Below are 23,534 nucleotides of genomic sequence, written 5' to 3'. Positions count from 1 at the left end.
TTCATTATCCAAATTTGCCTACATTAATAATAGACATGATCTAATGTCATTTCTTCTGCCACTCCTTAGTTACTGGTATTCTTCAACACAGGCATAATTAAATTCCAAAATTATTACCAACTCATCTGTAATGGATATTTAAATAAAACTAGTATTGGTTATTTCCCAATCAAAACATAAAGGTATGTGACCATGCTTCCACTGCTAATATGACTGAAGGGTAAAAACAAAACACCTGAAAATACTAATTCCCAGGACTCGGCAAAGGGGAAAATACAGCAGACCTCTGTTTTTGTTACTCGCATACCTCACCTTATATTACATCACTCCTACACTTTTCAAATTTATATTCACAGTACTGGAATATGCTACTGTATTCTTACTTTCAAAGATAAGCTTGAAATCCCACCCCAGGGGGGTACGCTTGGACATAATGGATATCTAAAATAGCGGACCTGGCTTTCCCCAATTAGTCCATTACAGCGGGGATCTACTGTAAATGGGCTGCAGGCATTGGGCAATGTGGCAAAAGTTTCTATGAGTCTTTTTACAGCTGCTGATAAAGGATGTTCATGTTTTCAGAAGCAAGCATGAAATTAGTCAACACATGTAATCTGTGGTATAGCATGCAGGCTGGTGCAATACTACAAGCAAAGGTGGGTTCAGGATTAGATTTTATAATTCTGATACTGATTTAAGGCAGTGTTGAATGGAACTTCTGCTTAAGAACTCTGTCCTGTGTACACTATCAAGCCAACAGTTCACCAGTTAGTAATGAGTGGAACTAAATTTCTCATGAAGGGTGCCATAATATATGACAGTACACAGACAACTGCAATAAATGCCAGTAATAAATACTGTTGCAGCAAACAGTTGTGACAACTGACTCATACCGACATTATAATGTGGAGATAAGGGTACTAACCTTCACCACTTCAACCATCTTCTCTACCACCTGGGGCTCTGGCTGTTGGCTGGTCTGAGTGGCAACTTGCAAAGCTTTACTTTCAAACTCACTCAGGAAAGCTCCCTGGTCCTGCAATCACAAAAAAAACTACCTTCAGCATGACACTACAGTACTAAAAAAAAAAAAAAAAAAAAAAAAAAAAAAAAAAGCAATATAGCTAGTACAGTAGCAATCAAATACATGACATGTACTGCACAATACGGATGACACCACTATCATTCAAAATGTATCTTTGGCAAAAAGTACTGTTTACTTATGATAGCTTTCAGTCCTGAACTAGATATCAAATCAGCATGCACTTTGCCACAGTACTGAAATACTCCATACCCACTTTGATTATGAAATTTTGCTTAAACAATGCAAAACTGATTAATTTTTCAGAAACACATTTTCCTGTAATAAAGGCTTTGTTAGCATGGGATTTCAACTGATTCAATACAATATTCTTGCTATCTCCAGATGATTTTATTCTGTTTATGAAACAATCACCATAGAAGGCTGGATACAGCCTTTAATACCTCTTTCAACATGGAGGCAGTTCTTGTGTATAATAATAATAATAATAATAATAATAATAATAATAATAATAATGGGCATCTAAGTGAATGGTTCACAATCGGTGTGGGCGTGCGACAAGGTTGTGTGATGTCCCCAGGGTTGTTCAATATATATATGGATGGAATGATGAGAGATGTAAAAGCATGAGTAATGGAGAGAGGGATGGCGTTGGTAATGAAACACGATAAATATCTCAAATTTGTTGTATGTTGATGCAGTACTGCTTGCAAGTACCGGACAGGAACTTGGTAGGCTAGTGCAGAGTTTTACTGATGTCATGTAAGCATTTTGCCTTGAGAGTAAACATAGAAAACAGTAAAGTGATGGTTACTGAGAGAGAAGGTGACTCCCAGTGCGATGTAACAGTGAATGGAGAGAGACTGGAATTGGTGAGAGAATTCAAATACCTGGGTACAGTGATAGAAAAGAGAGGAAAATGTGCAAAAGATGTGGAAAATAGAGTGACACAAGGAAGAAATGTAGCTGGTGCAATGAAGGCCTTGATAAGAAACAGAGGCTTGAGTGTTGAAGCTGCACAAGACTTACATGAAGGAGTGTTAGTGCCAACTTTAACATATGGACGTGAGACTATGGTGTGACATGAAAATGAAAAGTCAAGAGTAACAGCAGTAAGAGATGGGACTGCTGAGGAATGTATGTGGAGTACAGAGGGTGGATAGGATACAAAATAATGTGATTCGTAAAAGATATGGAGTGAGGAATTCAGTGGGCACCAGAATCGAAGAGAGTGTACCGAGATGGTATGGTCATGTGGAGAGAATGGATAACAATTGAGTGGTGAAAAAGGTATATCTGAGCAAATTCGAAGGCGGAAGGAGGCGAGGTAGGCCAAGGAGAAGGCGGAGAGATTTGGTGGATGAACGTGTGAGGAAGAGAGGTTTGGAAGTCGGTGAGGCTAGGGAACTGACAGGAGATCGAGCAGGCTGGATGAATGTTGTAAGGAGAAGTGCATGATCAGAGATTTTGGCACCCCTTTTAACACGGCGGCGTCTGGATTGACCCTATCGGATACGATTATGTGAAGCTACAGAATGTGGTGAAAGTTTTTGGCATATCCGATACAGCCAGGATTCCGGGGGCTTGAATGATGAGTGAATGAAAGCATGGCCCACTGGATTGGGCAAATTTAGGCTGTCTGGACATTGCTACTCCTCACCTTGCCCTAGGATGGGAAAGGAAGTCCGAATGATGATGATGATGATGATGATAATGACAAGAGATAACATTTCATTCATTCATCAATATAATATAATAATAATAATAATAATACAATAATAATAATAATAATAATAACAATAATAATGTAATAAAAACAGATATTCATTCATCAATAATAATGGTAATAATAATAATAAAAACAATAATAATTAATAATAATAATAATAAGTAATAATAATAATAATAATAATAATAATCATTCATTCATTGCCAGACGCCATGTATCTCGAACGGGGTGGCCAAGGGCTTAGAGTTAATTGTTTTACAGGGAGGGGCACTAATCCTCCACCAACCCCACTTGATAATAATAATAATAACTAAGTAATTTGGTGGTTGTAAGAGAAAAGGTCATTCAGGTAAAGTGGTTAACATAGTATGATACTGAGGGTTTAAAGAAATACAGTAATCATAATGAACAAAATAAATACAGTATCAATAGCTTCTGATTTATTAGTACATGAAATCTTTGCTTTTGAATCCTACATCATCATATCTCTTCGGTGTGAAGAATATTTTGGCTTTAAAATTATTCAAACTAATCAGGTGATAGCTTACTTACTGCCTTAACGTTCCTCACTCAAGCTATATCATGACATGGCAATTGTGTGCACTGTATCTAAGCCTCTTTTTGTAACCACTGTTACAGCATGGGAAACTGCTATGCCTTGGGTCACGAAATTATTCATTAAGTTCAACAACATCTATGATCAACATCTTCCTATTCAGTCACACACACACATGCATGCACGTATGCATTCACACACACACACACACACACACACACAAAGCAGAGACTGACATGCATGTGCATACACACATGCACACTCACCCCCCCCTCCCGTCTTTCTCTCTCTCTTCTCTAGATACCTTAGTTTCTCTTTTTCCATTTCCATTAGCATTGCAAAATTCTCACCATGAACAATATTGCAAATGTGATAAACTAAATTGCTTCATCTATTATCAGTCACTAGCCACTACATTTTCATACTAACTTATGACAATAATTGACATCTTAAAGCAAACAATGTCAGGATGTTGATGTCACTAATTATTTATAATTACCAATGTAATGTATAATATGGACTTGCCTTTTGTATCTTCATAATTTAACAAGCAAAACTATTCACCTCTTAAGTTTATAATAACTACTTTAACATTATATCATTCCAATACAGTAACGTTTGATTAGTAGTATGATGCATTTCTGTACATTTAACATTTCAAGCCCTTCACAATGCTTTATTTATTCATTCAATTTTAGCTTATTCATGCTTCTGCCATACAAATTTATATGGCTTTAGTTTAATCCCACACCAGAAAAAGAGTTAGCTGTATCTAACTCTGGCAGTCTGAAAATTCTTTATGCTAAATAAAATTGTATGACAGTAATGAGAAAAAAAATAAGAGGATAAGAATCATATTCATAATTGGCCACAAAGGAAACTTGGACAGTCTTTAAATCTTTAAAAAATTAATGTTAAACAGATGAAAATAATCAGCATAACATGCAACAAATAAAATTAACACAACACAAATTTACCCCAATATGGTACTAATTGCAACGAACCATTGCCTCATTAGTAAATTACTTGAAAATTAGAATTCTCTCTCTCAAAACAAAAATGAAGTCATAATTACGTAAGTGGTTATTCACAAAGCCAGTATCTTAACAGTAATGAAGATTTCACAGGGGGAGAACAGGAATTCAATACTGTACTTTAAAAAATATTCTCTATGTTCCTACTTTAACAGCTGTTGCTTGACTGTTACAGTTTTTCTTGCCAACATGGTCTTCAGAAGTTACAGCAGGGCAATGAGAAGCTTGCGAGTTATTCACATGATTGGCTGGGTTAATAGTGCCTTTTACCACCATATTGACATCCATGGCATCACTCTTATCCTCAGTGGGTGTTCCCTGACTCTCCTGGCCTGTCACATTCCCAGCCTTCCCAGTACCAACACCAACACCAACACCACCACCACCACCACCACCACCAACACCACCACCACCACCACCACCACCAGCCTTCTTTCCACGGTTCTTTTTCTTCGCCATTTTTGATAAGCAAAGAGAAAACCAATACTCCTTAGTCTCCTACACGTAGCACAGTCATGTAACAAGGTCCTAGTACTGTGGTTGTAACAAATGAAACTGGAACTAAAGGAGAGAGGAGAACTGTGCGTGCAGGGAGTGAGGCTTGCTCCAGGACTGAGTTGGACGCACTGCCTCCTCCCCAAGCCTCTAGGGATCAATAGACAGATCAATACAACCCAGCACTGCACCAACCAGCCAACCTCCCCTCCTCTCTTCTCCCCTTCAATCTCCCCCTCTCCCCCTCCCTGCTCTCTTTCTCGCGCTCTCTTTCACTCACCTCGGATCTCTCCCCCAGTCAAACTGTACTTCCTTATTAATCTTCCTTTTACCAGTATCTTGGGCACTGCATCAGTCAGTCAGCCTTCTCTCTTCTCTTCATATTAATCCATCCCCCCCCCCCACCTGGTCCTTCCCTCCTCTCTTTTTCTCACTTTAACACGTACTCACCTCAGATCTCAAACAAGTTATACTTCCCTACCAAACTTCCCCTTTACTTTCATGCTAGTAATCTCCTCTGCAACTACTTTTTTTTCCAATCACAAGCTTTCCTTTCAGATTTTCCCCTTACACTTTCCATTCTCCTCTTTTTCTACCCAACTATATTCCTCTCTTCCCAGCTTCCCCTCCCTCCTCCTCTCCCTCATCCTCTCACCCTTTCTCTTCAATTTTCTGTCTCCCTGTGCAAATTCCACCACTTTAACTCATCAGTTCTTTCTTTTCTCTAGATTACTTTTTCCCTTTTACCCACTAAAGTATTTCAGTAATTCTCTCTCTCTCTTTCCTGCTTGACTGCTTCCTCCTCTCTCTGCCTCAAAACATTCTCACCATATCACGTTACTCACTACTCCTCTCAACCTTAACCACCCCCGTCTACAGTATACCCACCTCATTCACATTCTTTTCATATCCCTCCTGTAAGCCTAACTCCTCTCATTTTCCCTCTCCTCACTCTTCCTCCTCTCTTTGTTTCATTCTATCTCATTTCACCAATTTTTACTATGATCCCTTCCCCTTATCTCCCCTCCCCTTCTATTTGCTCTCCTCTCCTCTCTCCTCAACTCCCTTCCTAGTCTAGCCCCCTTCTATCCTTTACCCTGCTTCCTTCTCTTCCACAGTTGTTCTAACCTTCATCCCCTTACTCTATCCACTTATACTCAGATGGAGAGCAGTGTGAGAAAGTTTAAGTGAATATGTGTGACTGAGATATGAAAAGAATGTTTCAAGGATAAATATACGAAAGGCTGAATAATGCATGAAGAAACTATCAGAGCTAAGAGACTGACCCCTCAACCTAAGTAATATAGTATGTTGTTAGCCAAAATAAAATGCAATAAAAATCCCTGGGCTGAAATGATTAATAGACAATTTCTAACCCATTCAACCTCAGGACTCTCCTGAGCTGAATAACAATGTCTGACATTATTTATATAACACCACTCAGGCAAATGACTATACTCGGTTTCACGGAGTCTGAAGCACTGATTTTGCCAGCCAAGGCCAGGCGGATTTGGTAACACTGCACGTTGCACTTGGGTGACGATTGGTCGATTTCCGTTGTGTTTGAACGTGCTCCAATTGACTTCGTATTCGAACCAAGATCTTCACTGATTTGTAAGATACCAGAATATACAGATACAAATTAAAGCAATCGTATCTTTCACGATAAATATGTGACTTTTAAATTACTAGAGATAAACCTGAATGACAATGATAACAAACACTAAGTAAAGTTGTGACTGGACACAAACGAACAAAGTTAGCGACTGCGGCGGGAATTCAGACGTTCATAGCGAGGTGGTTTCGAGGTCCTGTGAAGGCTCAAATGTTTTTCCTACCACTACTACAGCGTCTAAGACTACAGTCTACACCATGCCCTTCATTACCTCATCTGCTAATATACAACCTGACCCTACATACGCTTAGCTTATCTTCTAATAATTATGCTCTGTGTGAGCACACACACACACACACACACACACACACACACACACACACACACACTTGGGTCAATACATGCTATGCTGAATATATATAGTGTACATATACATTTTCATTGCTTCATAGGTAACAGTAGCTTTAAAAATCTGCATTTGTTTGTATTCCCAGTCAGATTCAGTAAAATTATTTCTTACATGAATAAGTTTGGTGTTTGATTTTCCCTAACATTTTCGTATCATAAGAAACATCCTATCCCTTGTCACCATGCACCCTCTCCTCAAGTATGTATCTCTGTCCCCTCGACAGAGAGCCGGGAAGGTAATGGATTACATCATTGTAGAATGTACCGAATTTTTGTTAATGGTGGAAGAAAAGAAAGTAAGATAAAAGCAAACCCCATGGGAAAATAATAGTTGAACTATGATGCTATAATGAAACCGCATGCAGTGTGAACGAAATCAAACATACTGAAATGAATTCAAACAAATAAATCAGTCGCTGACTGTTGTCTGTATGCGTCCATTCTCGACTTTACTTAGTGTTTGTTAATACTGTCATTCAGGTTTATCTCTAGTAATTTAAAAGGCACATATTTATCATTAAAGATATCATTGCTTTAATCTGTATCTGTATATTCTAGTATCTTACAAATCAATGAGGGCCTTGGTTGGAATACAAAGTCAATTTGGTGGACGTTCAAACAACGGAAATCGACCAATCACCGACCGAGTGTAACGCGCAGTGTTACCAAATCTACCTGTCCTCGGCTGGCAAAATCGGTGCGTCAGACTCCGTGAAACTGAGTATAGTCATCTTTACCTTTCATTTCCCACCTAGCATCATGCCAGAACACTTCTGATTTCAGAGGCAGTACAAGATTGGATGGACGTATGGATGGTATCTGTCAGAGTATTATAAAAACCTTAACCCTTTGGTTATGGGGATTAAAATCAGCTGACCATTACTACCTGCCAAAATACAGCATTAAAAAAAAAGGGGGGGGGGGATGGGTAGGCAAGACAAGAGATCAATGAAAACTACAGGCAAACCCTGATTTACGATACCCCTAGATGTGATACCCCGGGATAGTGATGAGGGTAGAAATACCACCCTACGAAGCCTATCGCAGGTCTACCCCCGGTTTTGCATTTTTTTTTTTTTTTTTTTTTTTTTTTTTTTACCGATTTTGATATTTTAGACTTAAATTTTGTGTTTAGGTTGACTTATAAACTGTTATCAGACTTAGATTAATGTGTTTTAGGCATAGATGGAGAGAACAATGTCATTTGGGGTATGAATTCTTGCCCATCACACACGGTACAAAACAGTGTGGACAACTAGGCGACTCATCAAAGAATATTTCGTGTCTGACCACTGAACATCTAACCTATCATGGAACACATAAAAATAATTTCAAATAAATGCTAATACTGTAATTACGGTATGAAAGCCTTAAAGAGTACATACTTCATGCATTGATGAAAACTGTGACATTGACAAATCATGTGTTTACATTCAGACTGTTCAAGGAAAAAAGCTTTGAAAATAAAGGAATTTCTATATAAATGTTGGAAAATAAAAGAGACAAAAATAAAGGAGCTCAGAAACCAGAACAGTAACTAAAATGACAAAAGAACAGGCCATTGAAAAGTCTATCCCAATCGTATCATCGATCACATTCCCATCAGGGGAATTCCCGTCAAAACATCAACGATTCTCCATCAACAATTCACACCTTGGTCGAATCTGTGTCATTCATTCATTATTATCATTATTACTGTTATGCATAACAGATGTTTACCTAATTGTCCCAGGACTGTCTGATGGTGGGATTGTATACAATGCTGCTGCTGCTTTTCTAGCGAGTTTGAATAAGAGTCAGAGATCACATTCTCCAGTGACCTTGACTGAGTACAAGAGAGACAGGCACTGGTTTTAAGCTTAGGTTAGCTTCTTTTCCAGCTGTTAGGCCATTTAAACTGACTTTAAATTTATTTTTGAACTCATTTGGGTGGGTTTAGGATTTGGATGGGGAGGAAACCTAAGGTCAAAAACACATCCCTATACTTTACGTGTTAAATCTATCCCAAGCTACGATACCCAGCCTAGAGATGGGTTTTTACTTAACCAATTGCATCGTTAAACCGGGGTTTGCCGGTATAAAGAATTCCCATGCACAAATCTCTGCCAAGAGAAAATGTGCATGGGGTGTTTGAGGTCAACTTCAAGCGAAACTGGAAACCAATCTATCCATCCCTGCATTCTCTCTTTGAATCACATCCCTTTTACTCTAGTGTACTTTACTATCATGAAATAATTTCAACCTATACTCGGTTCCACGGAGTCTGATGCACTGATTTTGCCAGCCGAGGACAGGCGGATTTGGTAACACTGCGTGATGCACTCAGGAGGTGATTGGTCGATTTCCGTTGTGTTAGAACGTGCACCAAATTGACTCTGTATTCCAACCAAGGCCCTCATGTATTTGTAAGAAACCGGATTATACAGATACAAATTAAAGCAATTATATCTTTAACGATAAATATGTGCCTTTTAAAATAGTAGAGATAAACCTGAACGGCAATGATAACAACAGCTCAGTAAAGTATATGGACAACAGTCAGCGACTGATTTTTAAAAATTCATTTCATTATGTTTCACACTGCATGCGGTTTTATTACAGCAGCAGAGTTCAACTACAGTAATCACTCCAATATCCGACGTAACAGAGCCATAGGTCCGGATATTGGTTCTGTCCGGATATTGGGCCCCAGCTTATGGACTTGTACTTATGGACCCTAACTCAGAGAAACACCTATACAACTCCCTCTGGACATGCATAGCACCTATTTAAGACCCAAATCACACCAATAAGGCACATAAATGACTGAAATAAATGCAAAAGAAACAAAATGAGGGTTTAGAAGTAGGTTCATACAATAATAAACATTCTGGTGACTGGCTCCTGGACTGGTACTTATGGACCCTAACCTAGCCTAACTCAGAAAAACACCTTCCTACTGCACATGCCTAGCTCCTAACACCCTATTCACACCAATAAAGGACATTAAAGAGTGAAATGAGGTAAGTATAGTATGGAAAAAAGTACAGTATGAAACATTCTTATGTCCGGAAAGTGGGGATGTTCGGATATTGGGCGTCCGGATATTACAGTGATTACTGTATTATTTTCTCATGGGGTCTGCTTTTATCTTACTTTCCTTTCTTCCACCATTAACAAAAATTCGGTTCATTCTATAATGATGTAATCCATTACCTTCCCAGCTCTCCGTCGAGGGGACAGAGATACATGCTTGAGGAGAGGGTGCATGGCGACCAGGGATACGGTGTCCGTCTGTCTGTCTGTACGTCTGTCTCTTATGATAAGAATATATTAGGGAAAATCAAACACCAAATTTTTTCATGTAAGAAACAGTTTCACTGAATCTGACTGGGAATAAAAACAAATGCAGATTTTTAAAGCTACTGTTACCTATGAAGGTAATGAAAATGTGTATGTACACTATATATATATATAGAGAATAGGATTTATTGACCCCAGTGTGTGTGTGTGTGTGTGTGTGTGTGTGTGTGTGTGTGTGTATGTGTGTGTGCTCATGCAAATCATAATTATTACAAGATAAGGTAAGTGTATCAAGGGTCAGGTTGTGTATTAGCAGATGAGGTAATGAAGGGCATGGTGTAGACTGTACTTTGACAATGTGTAGTGGTAGGAAAAACATTCGAGCCTTCACAGAACCTCGGAACCACATGAACATCTGAATTCCTGCCACAGTCGCTGACTGTTGTTCGTATGCATCCAGTCGCGACTTTACTTAGCTTTTGTTATCATTGTCGTTCAGGTTTATCTCTTAGTAATTTAAAAAGCACATATTTATCATTAAAGATATAACTGCTTTACTTTGTATCTGTATAATCCGGTTTCTTACAAATACATGAGGGCCTTGGTTGGAATACAAAGTCAATTTGGTGCACGCTCAAACACAACGGAAATTGACCAATCACCGCCTGAGTGCAGGCGCAGTGTTAACAAATCCACCTGTCCTCGGCTGGCAAAATCAGTGTGTCAGACTCCGTGGAACCGAGTATAGTTAACAGGGATTCCCCACAGCTTCCCATTCTGATTCATCCATTTAATTTCTATGGTCTAGTACACTGGTGACAAAAATGCAAAAAATTCTTCACCGGTGAGAGGTAAAATACAAGCCAAAAGCTGTATGAGAAAGGAAAGCAATGAACAACTTTGCATGCAGAAATCAAAAGGGAATAAAGCACCAGTTTCTTTGTCTGCGTCTGTCCATATGTTGGTCACTGGAAGACCAGACCTTCTCCTCAAAGGTGGAGCTAATATCCAGAATTTTTCCCATGCTGGCCAAGTATGAATGATTACAATACTGAGAGTAAAAAAAATGCACCAAAGGGTTAACTGCAGCTAATTTTATATAAAATATGATACATCAACATGCAGTTCATCCATTTACTAATATCAACTTATGAAGACCAGAATGTCAGTAATGGAAATTCAATATACAGACAATCCTCAACCCAAATGTGAAATAACCCCCTTACAAGCTTCCACACTATGTATCAACCAGTAAAGTGCGCTTTGTGAGCGAGCGATGAGTGAGCGAGCGTTTGTACATACGCCTACCACCATGCTCTTGGTGTAAACTTCAAATATTTCTGGTGAGGTAGTTGAACAATAACAGAAGAATGACTGAGCTAAAATAGTTACAGTACTTTTTCACGTGCACAATCAACACTTGTGAAAAACAACTCATACCTCACACATGTTGCTTTCATAGTGCTTTAAATTAGTTTCATTGTGGAGCGTGTCAACTGATGCCCTCGGTACATATCCTTGGAAAGCTGGGATTCCAAGATGTTTCTTTGGTCTCATTTGTAAATATATACAGCAGCTCAAAACAAAATTTATCGAATGTATCTACTACCTGCTGAAAGAATCTCTTCTCTATCTCACATAGTAGAAAAGATATCAGCCTCTGAAAACCATCGCAGTTGGGCTGTGTTGGCCACCCATCTCTTACATACACGTAAACATCTCTACGTTCACTCGCTCACTCGTAATCTGTATGGGGTGCAAACACATTTGCAACCTGGTAAGAAGTAATTATACACATACTGGACAGCAAATGCAAAGCTGGGGTCTCAAATGTTGTGCATGTCAATCTCCTATGCTCTTCCAAAGATGCAGTAATTGCATGTGATGACAGTGATGTCATGCTGTTGCACAGACTGTACTCTACAAAGACAGTCTGTTAATGGTTGAGCCTATTCTGGCTGAAGACAGTCTTTGGCCAAGCTTGACAATCACTGAATGATGACAACCCATTCTAAGGACTACTTAACACTGAGTTGTGTCACTTTCCAGCATTACTAAGGTTTGGCGACCTGAATGAAAAAATGTGGCTTGTTAGCGATGATTTAAGCTTGGTCACAGATGCAAACACATCCACAAGCTCCATTTCACCAACAAAAAGTCAGGAAAAGGGCTGCATTTATTCTCCTTACCTCTCGAGTCAATGAATGGTGAACATAGCGAATCTCTTCACAGGAATTATATACCATGATCACAACAAAGGAAATCAATATTCAAAATTGGCATTTGCACATGATTTATAAATTTGTTACCAATAGGTGGTGCATTTTAACTGACTCAGTATGTTAAGGTTTGTCACAGGACAATGGCAACAAGGCCAGGTAAGGCTGCATAATTACTGAAGAGTCAAAGATCCACACTACTGATGTCAGTACAAATGAATGAGAAGTTCAGTCTTCTGTCTTCATTCAAGAGCTTAGCTGGGTGAAAAATTTAATAACTATCACCAACGCTACCCTTGCTTATCCAAGTCTGCTACTATATATCATTTTAACTGATTAAAATATTTCATCTATCCCCTCTTATCATCATCTTCCACTCATTTCCTGATGAATGGAAACTGGTGCATCCTTAACCCCTTCATTAAAAATGAAGAACTTTTATGCGCAACCTCCACACGATATTATTTACCCCAAGGCTTAATAGCCTAGCCATAAACCCCTTCACTCATGGGACATTAAAGGATTGATGGATATATGCATGGATGTAGAGGAAAATATACTAAACAAGAGGGGTTTGGCTTCAGTAATCCCTTACATTACTGATGTCTTCCCTAAATTAAATAAAGCTATCTGGCAAGCCGCATGAATAAAATACTTTAAATAAAACTTTGTCACGGAGAAGCCCAACTCTGCAAAACCTTGTTTAAACTTCTCAGCCTACCACACTGAGCATATGCTTAAGTTTCCTTTCTCTATTTTTAGACCAAAATTATTCATTAAATAGTTACTTCAGTTAATTCCCTGACACTGCAAGTGTATGACACAGCACCTACTATGGCAACTGTCTGAATATCTTCCTTCCTGATGCATGATGTCAATTCAAAGTCAATTTTTTATTTGCCAGAATAACATATATATATATATATATATATATATTGTATAGTCTCACCATAAAGTATCCGAACGCTGTATGCACCATGCATTTTGAAATATATGATCGAAAAATCTGAAAACAGCTCTCCTGATGTGTACATCTGTCAGCAGTTGTTACTACATCATACATCAGTGAACCGTGTATCAGTGCAATGACTTCAGTGTGGGTCATTCCACAACCAGGCATGCCAACCATTCCATGATAACACAGTAAGTTCTGTTCATTTTTACATCCATCGTGCCCAGGTGTTTGGATACTCTTTGGTGAGACTGCAAATACATAGAACCAGGTTTGTAGAGCCAATGGCACTTTTACAAACCTAATAAGCTTTTAAAAATAACTTGGTTCATCTGTCTCTGACAATACAAAATTTTAAATTTATGAAACAAACTTATCTACAACATATTTCTTAATTAATGTTTAAGAATCCACTCATAACTTTATGTTTAACTGCCTGTTTAAAGAAGCTAGATTATTATTAATTTTACAGTGATAAGGTATGCAGTTCCACGTATCTGGTTCTGCACAGTATATATGACGTTTGCTGTTAAGTGTTGTAACTTCTGGGATAATAAGATTTATTTCACGGCCTCTTGTATCATGACTGTGACTTACATATTGGAACATACTGCTACAACACTTCAATCCATTTAGAGTCTCAAATGTAAAAAGTATGCTAAAATATTTATATATTCGATTAATGTTTAAAGTATTCAGCACGTTAAATGCATTATTAGTTGAATCACATTTTTTAAAATAAGAAATACTTACTATCCATTTCTGCATTAAAACCAAAGGGTTTTTACAAGCTTGACTTGCACTGCCCCATACAACAATATCATATATAAGATATGGATATACTAAGGAGTGGTACACACTTCGAAGTGCAGGAGAGGTCTATCTATCTATCTATTGCCAGACGCCTCAATCCCGTTTGGGGTGGCCACAAACAAATCGCCTCCAAGTCGCCCTGTCCCCCGCCATTTCACTCCCCTGCTCCCAACTCACACCCCCCTCTCTCATATATCTCTCCACCCCATCTCTCCATCTCATCCTCGGCCTCCCCCTCCCTCTTTCCCCCTCCACCTCACTCACATACACTCTCTTCGTCAGTCTTTCACCCTCCATCCTCTCCACATGGCCAAACCACCTCAGTGTGTTCCTCATAATGCTTCCTATCACATCCACATCAACACCACAACGCTCCTTTATATCCTCATTCGTCAGCCTGTCTCTCCATGTGACTCCACAGGCTCCTCTTAGATAACTCATTTCCATGGCTCTCACTCTTGACTTGTGTCCTTCCAACAACGTCCAAGCTTCACTTCCGTACGTTAGAGTTGGTATCACAATACTGTCATGTAGTAACTTTTTCACTTCCATGCTCACTTCCCTGTTTCTTATCACTGCTTTCAAAGAACCAGCAACCTTTCTTCCCTGCTGTACCCTTTCAAGCACTTCACCCTCCAAACCTCCATCCTTACTCATCACACTACCCAAGTACTTAAACGTACTCACATTTTCCAATACCTCACCATCCAACCTCGCTGTACATTCACTGACTTCACCTCTCTCAAAGACCATCACTTTACTCTTCCCTACATTCACCTTTAGATTCCGTTTCCTACACACTCAAACTCATCCAGGAGAGGTAAGCATTTCAAATGTTTTATACAACATACCACATGTTTTGGCAATATGATTGTTTACCCTCAGCATATGTTCCTTTCATTTTAATTTATAGTAAATAATGACACCCCAAAATTTAGTCTTTAATTGTTTGCTTATATTACGACCTTCAATTACTAACTGTTGTAAGGTTTCAACTTTAGTCGTTCTATCAAAGTGCATGTAGTGAGTCTTGGATATGTTGAGTACTAATTTATTTGCAATAGTCCAATTATTTAATTTTAAAAGTTCATTATTTAATATACTGTACTAAACATGATGTGTACATTTTCATAAGAGTACTAATTTATTTGCAATAGTCCAATTATTTAATTTTAAAAGCTCATTATTTAATATACTAAACATGCTGTGTACATTTTCATAAGACATTAAAATATTTGTATCATCTGCATACATATTATAATTTGTCACTAACACTGACAAGATCCTTAATATAAACTAAAAATGGCAAAGGGACCAAGATTGACCCTTGAGGAACTCCTGCTGAGATAAGCAACTGGAACATTCATGGTTATAAACAACATATTGTTTCCTGTTACTTAAGTAGGAAGAAATCAATTTAAGGGGAATACCTACTACACCATTATATTTCAATTTATCAAGTAGTATATCATGATCTAGCAACTCAAAAGCTTTGGCAAAATCTATAAAAGAAAAATCAACAACATGTTCTTTTCTTTCCATTGATTCACTGATTATATTAATAAAAATTACTAAAGCCATTTCTGTTGATTTATTCTGAAGAAAACCATGCGACTGAGGATTCATACAAATATTACCATGAAGGTAAGGGACAAGTCTCAAACATACAGCTCTCTCAAAGAGCTTACTTATTACAGGTAGAACTCATATAGGTCTATAATTGTTAAAGTCTTCCTTTTTATCAGCTTTGTACACTGAAGTAACTGGATATCATTGGGTGACATCTGGAAGGGAGATTTCTACACTGTATCAATTGCCCTACCTTATACTTTAATTCCACACTTATTACTATAGATATTTGTTTATTTGTCTATTCATGTACAGTAGTTTATAAAGGCTCCAATATACTTGCACGACTCGACCTTAGTCATCTAATGGTGACTCTCCATGCTGCTGAATCTCTGGCAGCCTCCATATTCAGTCTCCTACCCCCAAGGTAACACCCTATGACCTCGTCCCAGGTCCTTTTTTTGGTCTGCCTCACACAGCCCTACCCTCAATGTTCACACTTCTCACCCTCTGCACCGAACTGTCACTTTTCATCCTCTTAACATGTCCAAATCATCTCAGTCTATCTCTCCTCATCACAACATCAATATATTCCATTCCTAAAAATAACTGCACTATGTGAAAACTGTTTAACCCCTTACCGCGGGTCATCACTATCGTGACGCTCGTTACATTAGTACCATACCGCAGGGTGTCACTTCTGTGATACAGAGATTTTTAAAATCACCTGGGCTTCCAAGTGCAGTCTTGTATCATCTACCAGTACTGCCAGCGTGTAGCTATAGGCAGCACTGCTAATACCACTAGTACTCACATCCAGTGTTACCAATTTAGCCATTTTTCTGTATTTGCCTCACCTCCCCACCTCCCCTCCCTTACCCCCTCCCCCGTCTAGCTACAGCCTGGCCGCACAATGCAACATCAGTTTTTTTCATTCACTTTTTCCACTGAAATGTGCCCTATGCCCTAATCTCATACTAAAAAATAAAAAATAAAAAAAAGGGAAAAGGCTAATTGATACTGCCATTGGCCATGAAGTAGCTAATTTATCACCTGGCAACACCCCACGTGCACTTGGCCGCTGATTTTCCCTGTTCATTACCCACCGAAATGTCCCTTATGACCTATTCTCATACTTAAAAAAAAGTGGCAAAGTGATATTTCTGCTGACCTGGAAGCAGCTAATTTTTCGTACGCTGCCCCACGGGAGGGGCATAGCGTGGTCCAGCCATCCCCGGGGGTATGGGGTTAAAGTGAGGGTTGTGTTCCAGGATGATATTACTGTATATTCAAAGGTAATAAAAAATTACATTCAAGGCTGCAACAAATTACCAAAATGGATCTTATGTTGTGACTGGATGCATGAAGGCATAATAGATGTTTAAGTCTAGAAGTTCAAGAAACTGTGATATGTAGCAATCTGTGCTGGTGCGAGATGCACCACCCTGGCCCTTCATTACACATCCTGACTGCTTAATAGTGAATAACAGCATATTATGTGAAAAGTGCTCCTGTGGTAAAATGTCTGCAAATTTACTGAGCCAAGTGTTCTATGCCTAGAATACAGCGCATCATCCACAGTGACAGATCTGGGGGGGGGGGGCTGCCCCCCCCCTTCAGTTATGAATGGCGCCCCTAAGAGCTGATCAACTGGTAAAGAATAGTTTGAATTATCTATATTTCAGTTTTGATCAATAGGTAGCGAATGGTTTCAACCTATATATATTTTAATTTTGATCAATTGGAAGAGAATTGTTTGAATCTATAACACATCCCAATTTCAATCAGTAGAGATCTGCAACAGGTTTCCATCTAACATGAATTACTGGTTACAGGTTTTAAATATTAACCACCATAAAAGTACCACAACTTGCCCCAAAATGCTTTCGAAATGCTTGTGCAATGTTAAAAAGCGTTTTGTGGCTGGGGCTCTGCCCTGGACCCCGCTGAGGGAGCTACTGCTCACCCCAGACCCCCTAGCTTATTGCATCGTGCCTTGGGTGCTCGGCGCCCCTTACACTGACAAACAGCCCCCTCCTTCCCTAAATCCTGAATCTGCCACTGATCATCCAAACTTAGATTCCTGTATTCACATGGGGTGTGCAGTTGTTAGGAATATTCATGATCTATGAAAATGCATGTGGGCAATACTCTTTTCACCTGTTCACTCTCGTTGAAAGACCAATATAGTCTCAATACATCATTCTGAGCAAGTTTCATATCAAACAAATTGTTTCATTCCTTCCAACAATTGTGGAGTTACATATAGACTTTCCTATCTAAACATAAATGTTAAATGCCTAATCATATTTTGTTACTAAAGATGTCTTATACTCATAAATGCAAAAATTCAAACCAAGAATGTTATTCATTATTAAGAGCAAGCCAAACCAAATGCAGTACAATACAGCTACACTAAAATTATCAGCAAGCATATCAGGCACAGTAGTACACTACAAAAGTGGGTACAGTACAGAAGCAAAACTAAAGTAAAACTCACACTATCATAGTACAGCATATACTGTACAATATGGCAACATGTCAATTCATATGAAGACTGCAAAAATAATCACTTCACACTAGGAATACATGTACAGTAAACCCTAGATACACCAAACTTTCTTTTAACAAATTTCAGTTTTAATGACCACCTGTAGCAGGTCGAATGCTACGTTCATTTAATAAACTTTGTTCAGTAAAAGCATGGGGTACATGGGGGCACTCACCATCCACTCACTCAATGTAGTGCTGCTCTCGGGTGTCTGCCCTTTCCTCTCCTCCACCCTTCTTTCCTTTCATCCTCCTCTTTCTTTCCTTCATTCTTTCCTCTTCCTTCTGCCTGTGGGTGACTGTACACTGAGTGATATGCCAAATGGTTTCCTATACACCAGGAAGCCATTTACTATGCTGGGTGGTAACCATGTAACCAAATTTTGGCACCTGGTGGTTTAGTGGGTAATTACGGTGCTCCAATCGGATTGAACTGGTGCAGGTTTATATCCATGGGGTGGCTAGAGTTTACTGCTCAAGTAATGCCACTCATAGATGAGTGAGGCTGGTCACTCGCATCTTAAATGTCAGGGCCAAATTGCCTAGCCCCAACCTCCTATGCTCCTCATGGGCCAACGTAGGATTGGATGCTGGATGGATGGATGGAAAAGAATGGACACGCAGGAAACACTGAACAGTATGGTGTCCCTATACAGTACACATACAAACACAAACAAACACACACACACACACATGCACGCACGCACACACACACAGACACGTGCATGTACACACACGTGCATGCGCGCGTGCGCACGCACACACACACACACACACACACACACACACACACACATACACATACCCGGTACTCCTCCCCATTCCCCTAATCCCATAAAACACCGCATCAGTTTTTAGGTGACTAGTATAGTGAGAGGAGCCATGAAAGTAATCCCCCATTTATCTGGAAATCCATTATCTTTACGATCCACAGCCCGGATGCTGTGATCTGGCTGTATTAAAGCATTTTACGTACACTCTTCCATTTTATCCAGATAAAATGCTTGTGTCATGATGGAAATTATAGCTGAGCAAACATTTTCCCCTGTCCAGGAGGGAATAGCCTGGAGGTGCCACGCTGTATAGCTTGGTAGTTAACCCAGCATCTGCTTGAGACCCCCTCGTCTGTTCCCAATTCCCGTGTGTAGATTGTCTAGTAAGCACCACCTCTGGTACAGTTGGTATGGCAGTGGACGTGGTGGCTTTTGTGGTTGTTCCCTACTTGCTTCGGGCATTGCTATTCCTTGCATGCCTCCTTCTAGGATGTGTGACGATGGCCTCTCCACTACAGAAAAGGAAGAGGGTAGTGATGACTCTGGAGAACAAGCAGGAGATCCTGGGAACGACTGATGTGGGATGGTCGTGTTTCTGCACCTTGTAGGAGTACGACCTGGCCCACTTAACCCTACATGACATGATTTTGTTAGGGTTTATAGGTCTGCTTGACCAGATAGAGTAGTGTAAAACAACAGGAACAAGTGTTGTACAATGTACTGTAGTGGCCTTTCACAATGGCTTTCAAAGTTTGGTTATGTATGAAGGAGGGCCAGGGGAGAAGTACATTATCCGGACAGATCCACTTTCTAGGCATGCCTTTCGCTCTATTACGTCGGATAAATGGGGGATTACTGTAGAGCATTCACTGAGAAAGAGAGACATTTAGACCTAGCTGTATGTTACTGTGTATGAATGTACAATCAAACGACACACTTTATTCAACAATCTTTGTTTGGTAAAGCCAAGACGCCCGGGAAATTACCGAACAGTGTGGTGTACAGCTTTAACGTCAAGGGTCGGTACCAATTAGGTTGTTATATCGAGGGTGTATTGTATATATATATTCTGGGGGGGAAATATTTTTCACTTACTGAACTGCTATGTAACTGGATTTAATTATGTAATGACAGATGCAGCCATGGCTAAATCACACAATCATTTACATTATCACATGCAACACTGATTTCATAAACATCAGACATATAATACTGGAAGACATACAGTACATATATAGAGTATTGAGCATACTGCTAAAATTCACAACAATATTGCAAGGTATAATTATGCAACAAAGAAGTAAAAATAAAACAAAGCAATGAGCATAGCATCCATGCCAAAAACTACTTGCATGTTTGTTCTGACTTACCTCACTGCTACACAAAACATGTCATGTAGTTAATATTACAAGAAAGCTATCCTGCTACCACTGAAAAACAAGGTTCCGTTGATATCCTGGTCTACTACAGAGCCAATATTCACAAGCAAAGTAAGAAGTTCAAGAACAAGAGATCAAGGTTCATGAACACAAAAAAAAGTACTTACTAGCTGCAGAGGAGATCAGCCTTCGAATCAATATTTTTATTAGAGGTAATAATTCTGTACTCAAAACAGGGTTGCAAATATATTTTTACAAGATATGTAATGTTGAGAATACTGAATCAGGTAACCCAGTGTACCCAAACTGATCAAAATGTTTGCTTGCAAAATCAGTATCAGCTGCCTGTGCACCTGCTATAAAAATATTCAGCACCCTTGTGTTGTGATACCAAGGATTCTGAATTACCAGAATTACAAAATGACCACAGTATGAATCCCTTCAAAATTCATCACACCAGGGGTGTCGACTTAATTTTTTTATGGTTGTACATTAAAGGTTGTTCATCCATTTTTGTCTCAAATAATATTCCTCCTTATACTGGTGTATACTCCGATGCATTCACTGCAACTAAGAACTTTTTTTTTTTTTTCCCCTACCTACCTACCTACCTTCAAATCAGTGCAGGATAAGACTTCAACTTAAACTGACCCTCTAACACTTATTTCTCATTACCAAGGGGATGTAAGGACCCACAGACAATATACTAGTACATGGAGCTACTACCATAGTTCCCTGTGATACACAATATATACAACCACTTACTACCTAATTCTCATCCATATTTAAAATTCCTTTCATTGGAAACTGAAGGGAAAATACTCACCACACAAGTTTAAGAAAATCACAGAACCACTCAAACCACTTCCCACAATGTTCCACAACAAGCAATTTCAGTATCAACACTATGGTTTGCCTCTTTTAATCACATTCTTATTAAGTTTTACAATATTCTTAAACTTTTAAACTTGGCTATCTTAAATAACCATAATTATATCATATGGCTTCAATGCCTGTAACATTTCTCCTCCTCTCAATTTCCCTACATAATAATAATAATAATAATAATATGGTCTTTTGTTTCTCAAAAGCGCCAGTTCTTCCTTTTGGGAATTCACTAGCGCTCGTTATTTTTACAATTACAAGAATTGTGACATTTCTTGTATATAATACAAGCTAAATCATATATACATGAAAGTGGCAAAAATTAAACCCTATAATCATCTGTCACAATACCTCTCTCCAGATCGTAGCATTTTGAAAAAAGAAAGGCTTTCAGCTGTCTCTTAAAGGATTCAACAGTAGAGAGTTGTCTTATGGACAATGGCAATCTGTTATATAATCTAGGGGCTCTATATGCAAAAGAACGATCAGAGAAAGATGACTGGTGAATGGCTCCTGGCTCATCAAGACGCAAGGAATCATCTTCACTGCGTAACATCACACCCGGGCGTGTCGATGGGAGTTTTAACAATTCAGCAAGAAACTTCGGTTCACCAAACTTAAGAACCTTGAATGTAATAAGACACAGTTTAAATTCAATTCTAGCCTTTACTGGTAACCAATGCAACTCAATCAGAAACGGGGTAGTTGAGGTTCTCGGGGGGAGACCAAAGATAAGCCGTGCCGCCCTGTTCAACACAGACTGAACTTTTGTTAGTATATTATTTGGAAGACCAACCCACAGTGAATTACAATAATCAACACGAGACAAGACCACTGCATGGACCAATGTTAAGAGGCACTGTCTATTCAGGAATCTTCTCACAGAATACAGATTTCTGATATGCAAGTTACACCCTCTTACAACCTGATTAATGTGTTCTTTGTAATTTAACTTAGAATTAAAATAAACACCCAAATTTCGAACAGAACTGACTGGATGCAGCTGTGACACGCCAATGTTCAAAGCCAGGGCATTGTCAGTGTTATCACCCCTTCTGTTTCCTCTGATGATGATGATCTCAGTTTTACCATCATTCAGCTTAAGTTTCCTCTTAGCCATCCAAATCTTAATATCAGACATTAGAGATTCAAACTTTATCTTAGTATCGTTGATATCTGACATCTTAACATAGAGCTGGGTGTCATCAGCATAAAAATGATAGGACACATCATGAGCATCAAGTAAAGACGATAAACTACTTGTGTAGATAGTAAATAGAATTGGACCCAAAACTGATCCTTGAGGGACTCCAAATAGAAGAGGAGCAGAATCAGAGCTAGCGTAATCAACAACCACTCTCTGAGATCTGTCCGACAGATACGACTTAAGGAGCAAAAGGGCACTATCACGAACGCCATAAAAATACAGATCATCCAACAATAGTTTATGATCTACTGTATCAAAAGCTGCAGACAGATCCAAAAGAACTAGGAGAGAGGACATCCCACTACAAGTGTTTGCCACCAAGTCGCTCTGAATCCTTATTAGTGCAGTTTCAGTCGAATGGTATTTTCTGTATGCTGATTGAACAACAGGAACAACTCTGTTGTGTTCCAGTAGTGGTAAGAGTTGGTCAAGTATGGCCCGCTCAATAATCTTGGATAAAAAAGACAGGTTAGAGACAGGACGATAATTTGTCATGCTCTCGACATCAAGGCCAGGTTTCTTAATTAGGGGCCTAAGCAAAGCACGTTTCTCAGACCGTACAAAATTACTTTCTAAGAAGCATCTATTTATCATGTTGCAGATAAAGTCTGCAGCATGCTCATACAAATCAGGCAGTTGTGACATGTTACATGGATCGAGTGAGCAAAATGTTTTATTAAGTTCTCTGATGTAACATTTGACTTTGTTTACATCCAGTGGATGAAATGTTGAAAGCAAATGATCCCCGGTGCACCGTGGCTGGAAGTCAACTGAGTACACTTCACTAGGAGAACTGCTGTCTAAATCACTTCTTATGCGAGATATCTTACTTGTAAAAAATGAAGCAAAATCAGAAGCCAATTGGGCATCAGATAAAGAAGTTGGTTTAACAATTACATTCCTCCGACCAACCAAATTGTTCACAACTGCAGACAATTTTTTTTGATCACCACCACATGAATCAACTTTATTTTGATAATACCTAGCCTTTTGGGCTTTTACAGTGTGAACGACTGCTCTTCTCGC

General features: G+C 39.0%; 1 protein-coding gene across 8 annotated transcripts in view; it reads right to left on the bottom strand.

Moving 5' to 3' along the window:
* Positions 1 to 23,534, bottom strand: part of LOC145412514 (uncharacterized) — a 194,042-nt gene that overhangs the window by 59,780 nt on the left and 110,728 nt on the right. For all 8 annotated transcript variants that reach the window (XM_080282401.1, XM_080282402.1, XM_080282405.1 and 5 more), the window contains exon 12: positions 926 to 1,036. In XM_080282401.1, the coding sequence (XP_080138527.1) occupies positions 926 to 1,036 (111 nt within the window). The remainder of the gene's footprint in view (positions 1 to 925; positions 1,037 to 23,534) is intronic.

The sequence above is a fragment of the Coenobita brevimanus genome, chromosome 93, assembly GCF_032717465.1.
Source record: "Coenobita brevimanus isolate Jiangsu-jjx chromosome 93, ASM3271746v2, whole genome shotgun sequence".
Classification (NCBI taxonomy): Eukaryota; Metazoa; Arthropoda; class Malacostraca; order Decapoda; family Coenobitidae; genus Coenobita; species Coenobita brevimanus.
Note: the sequence above shows the minus strand (reverse complement) of the source record. Positions and strands in the feature narration are given on the sequence as shown.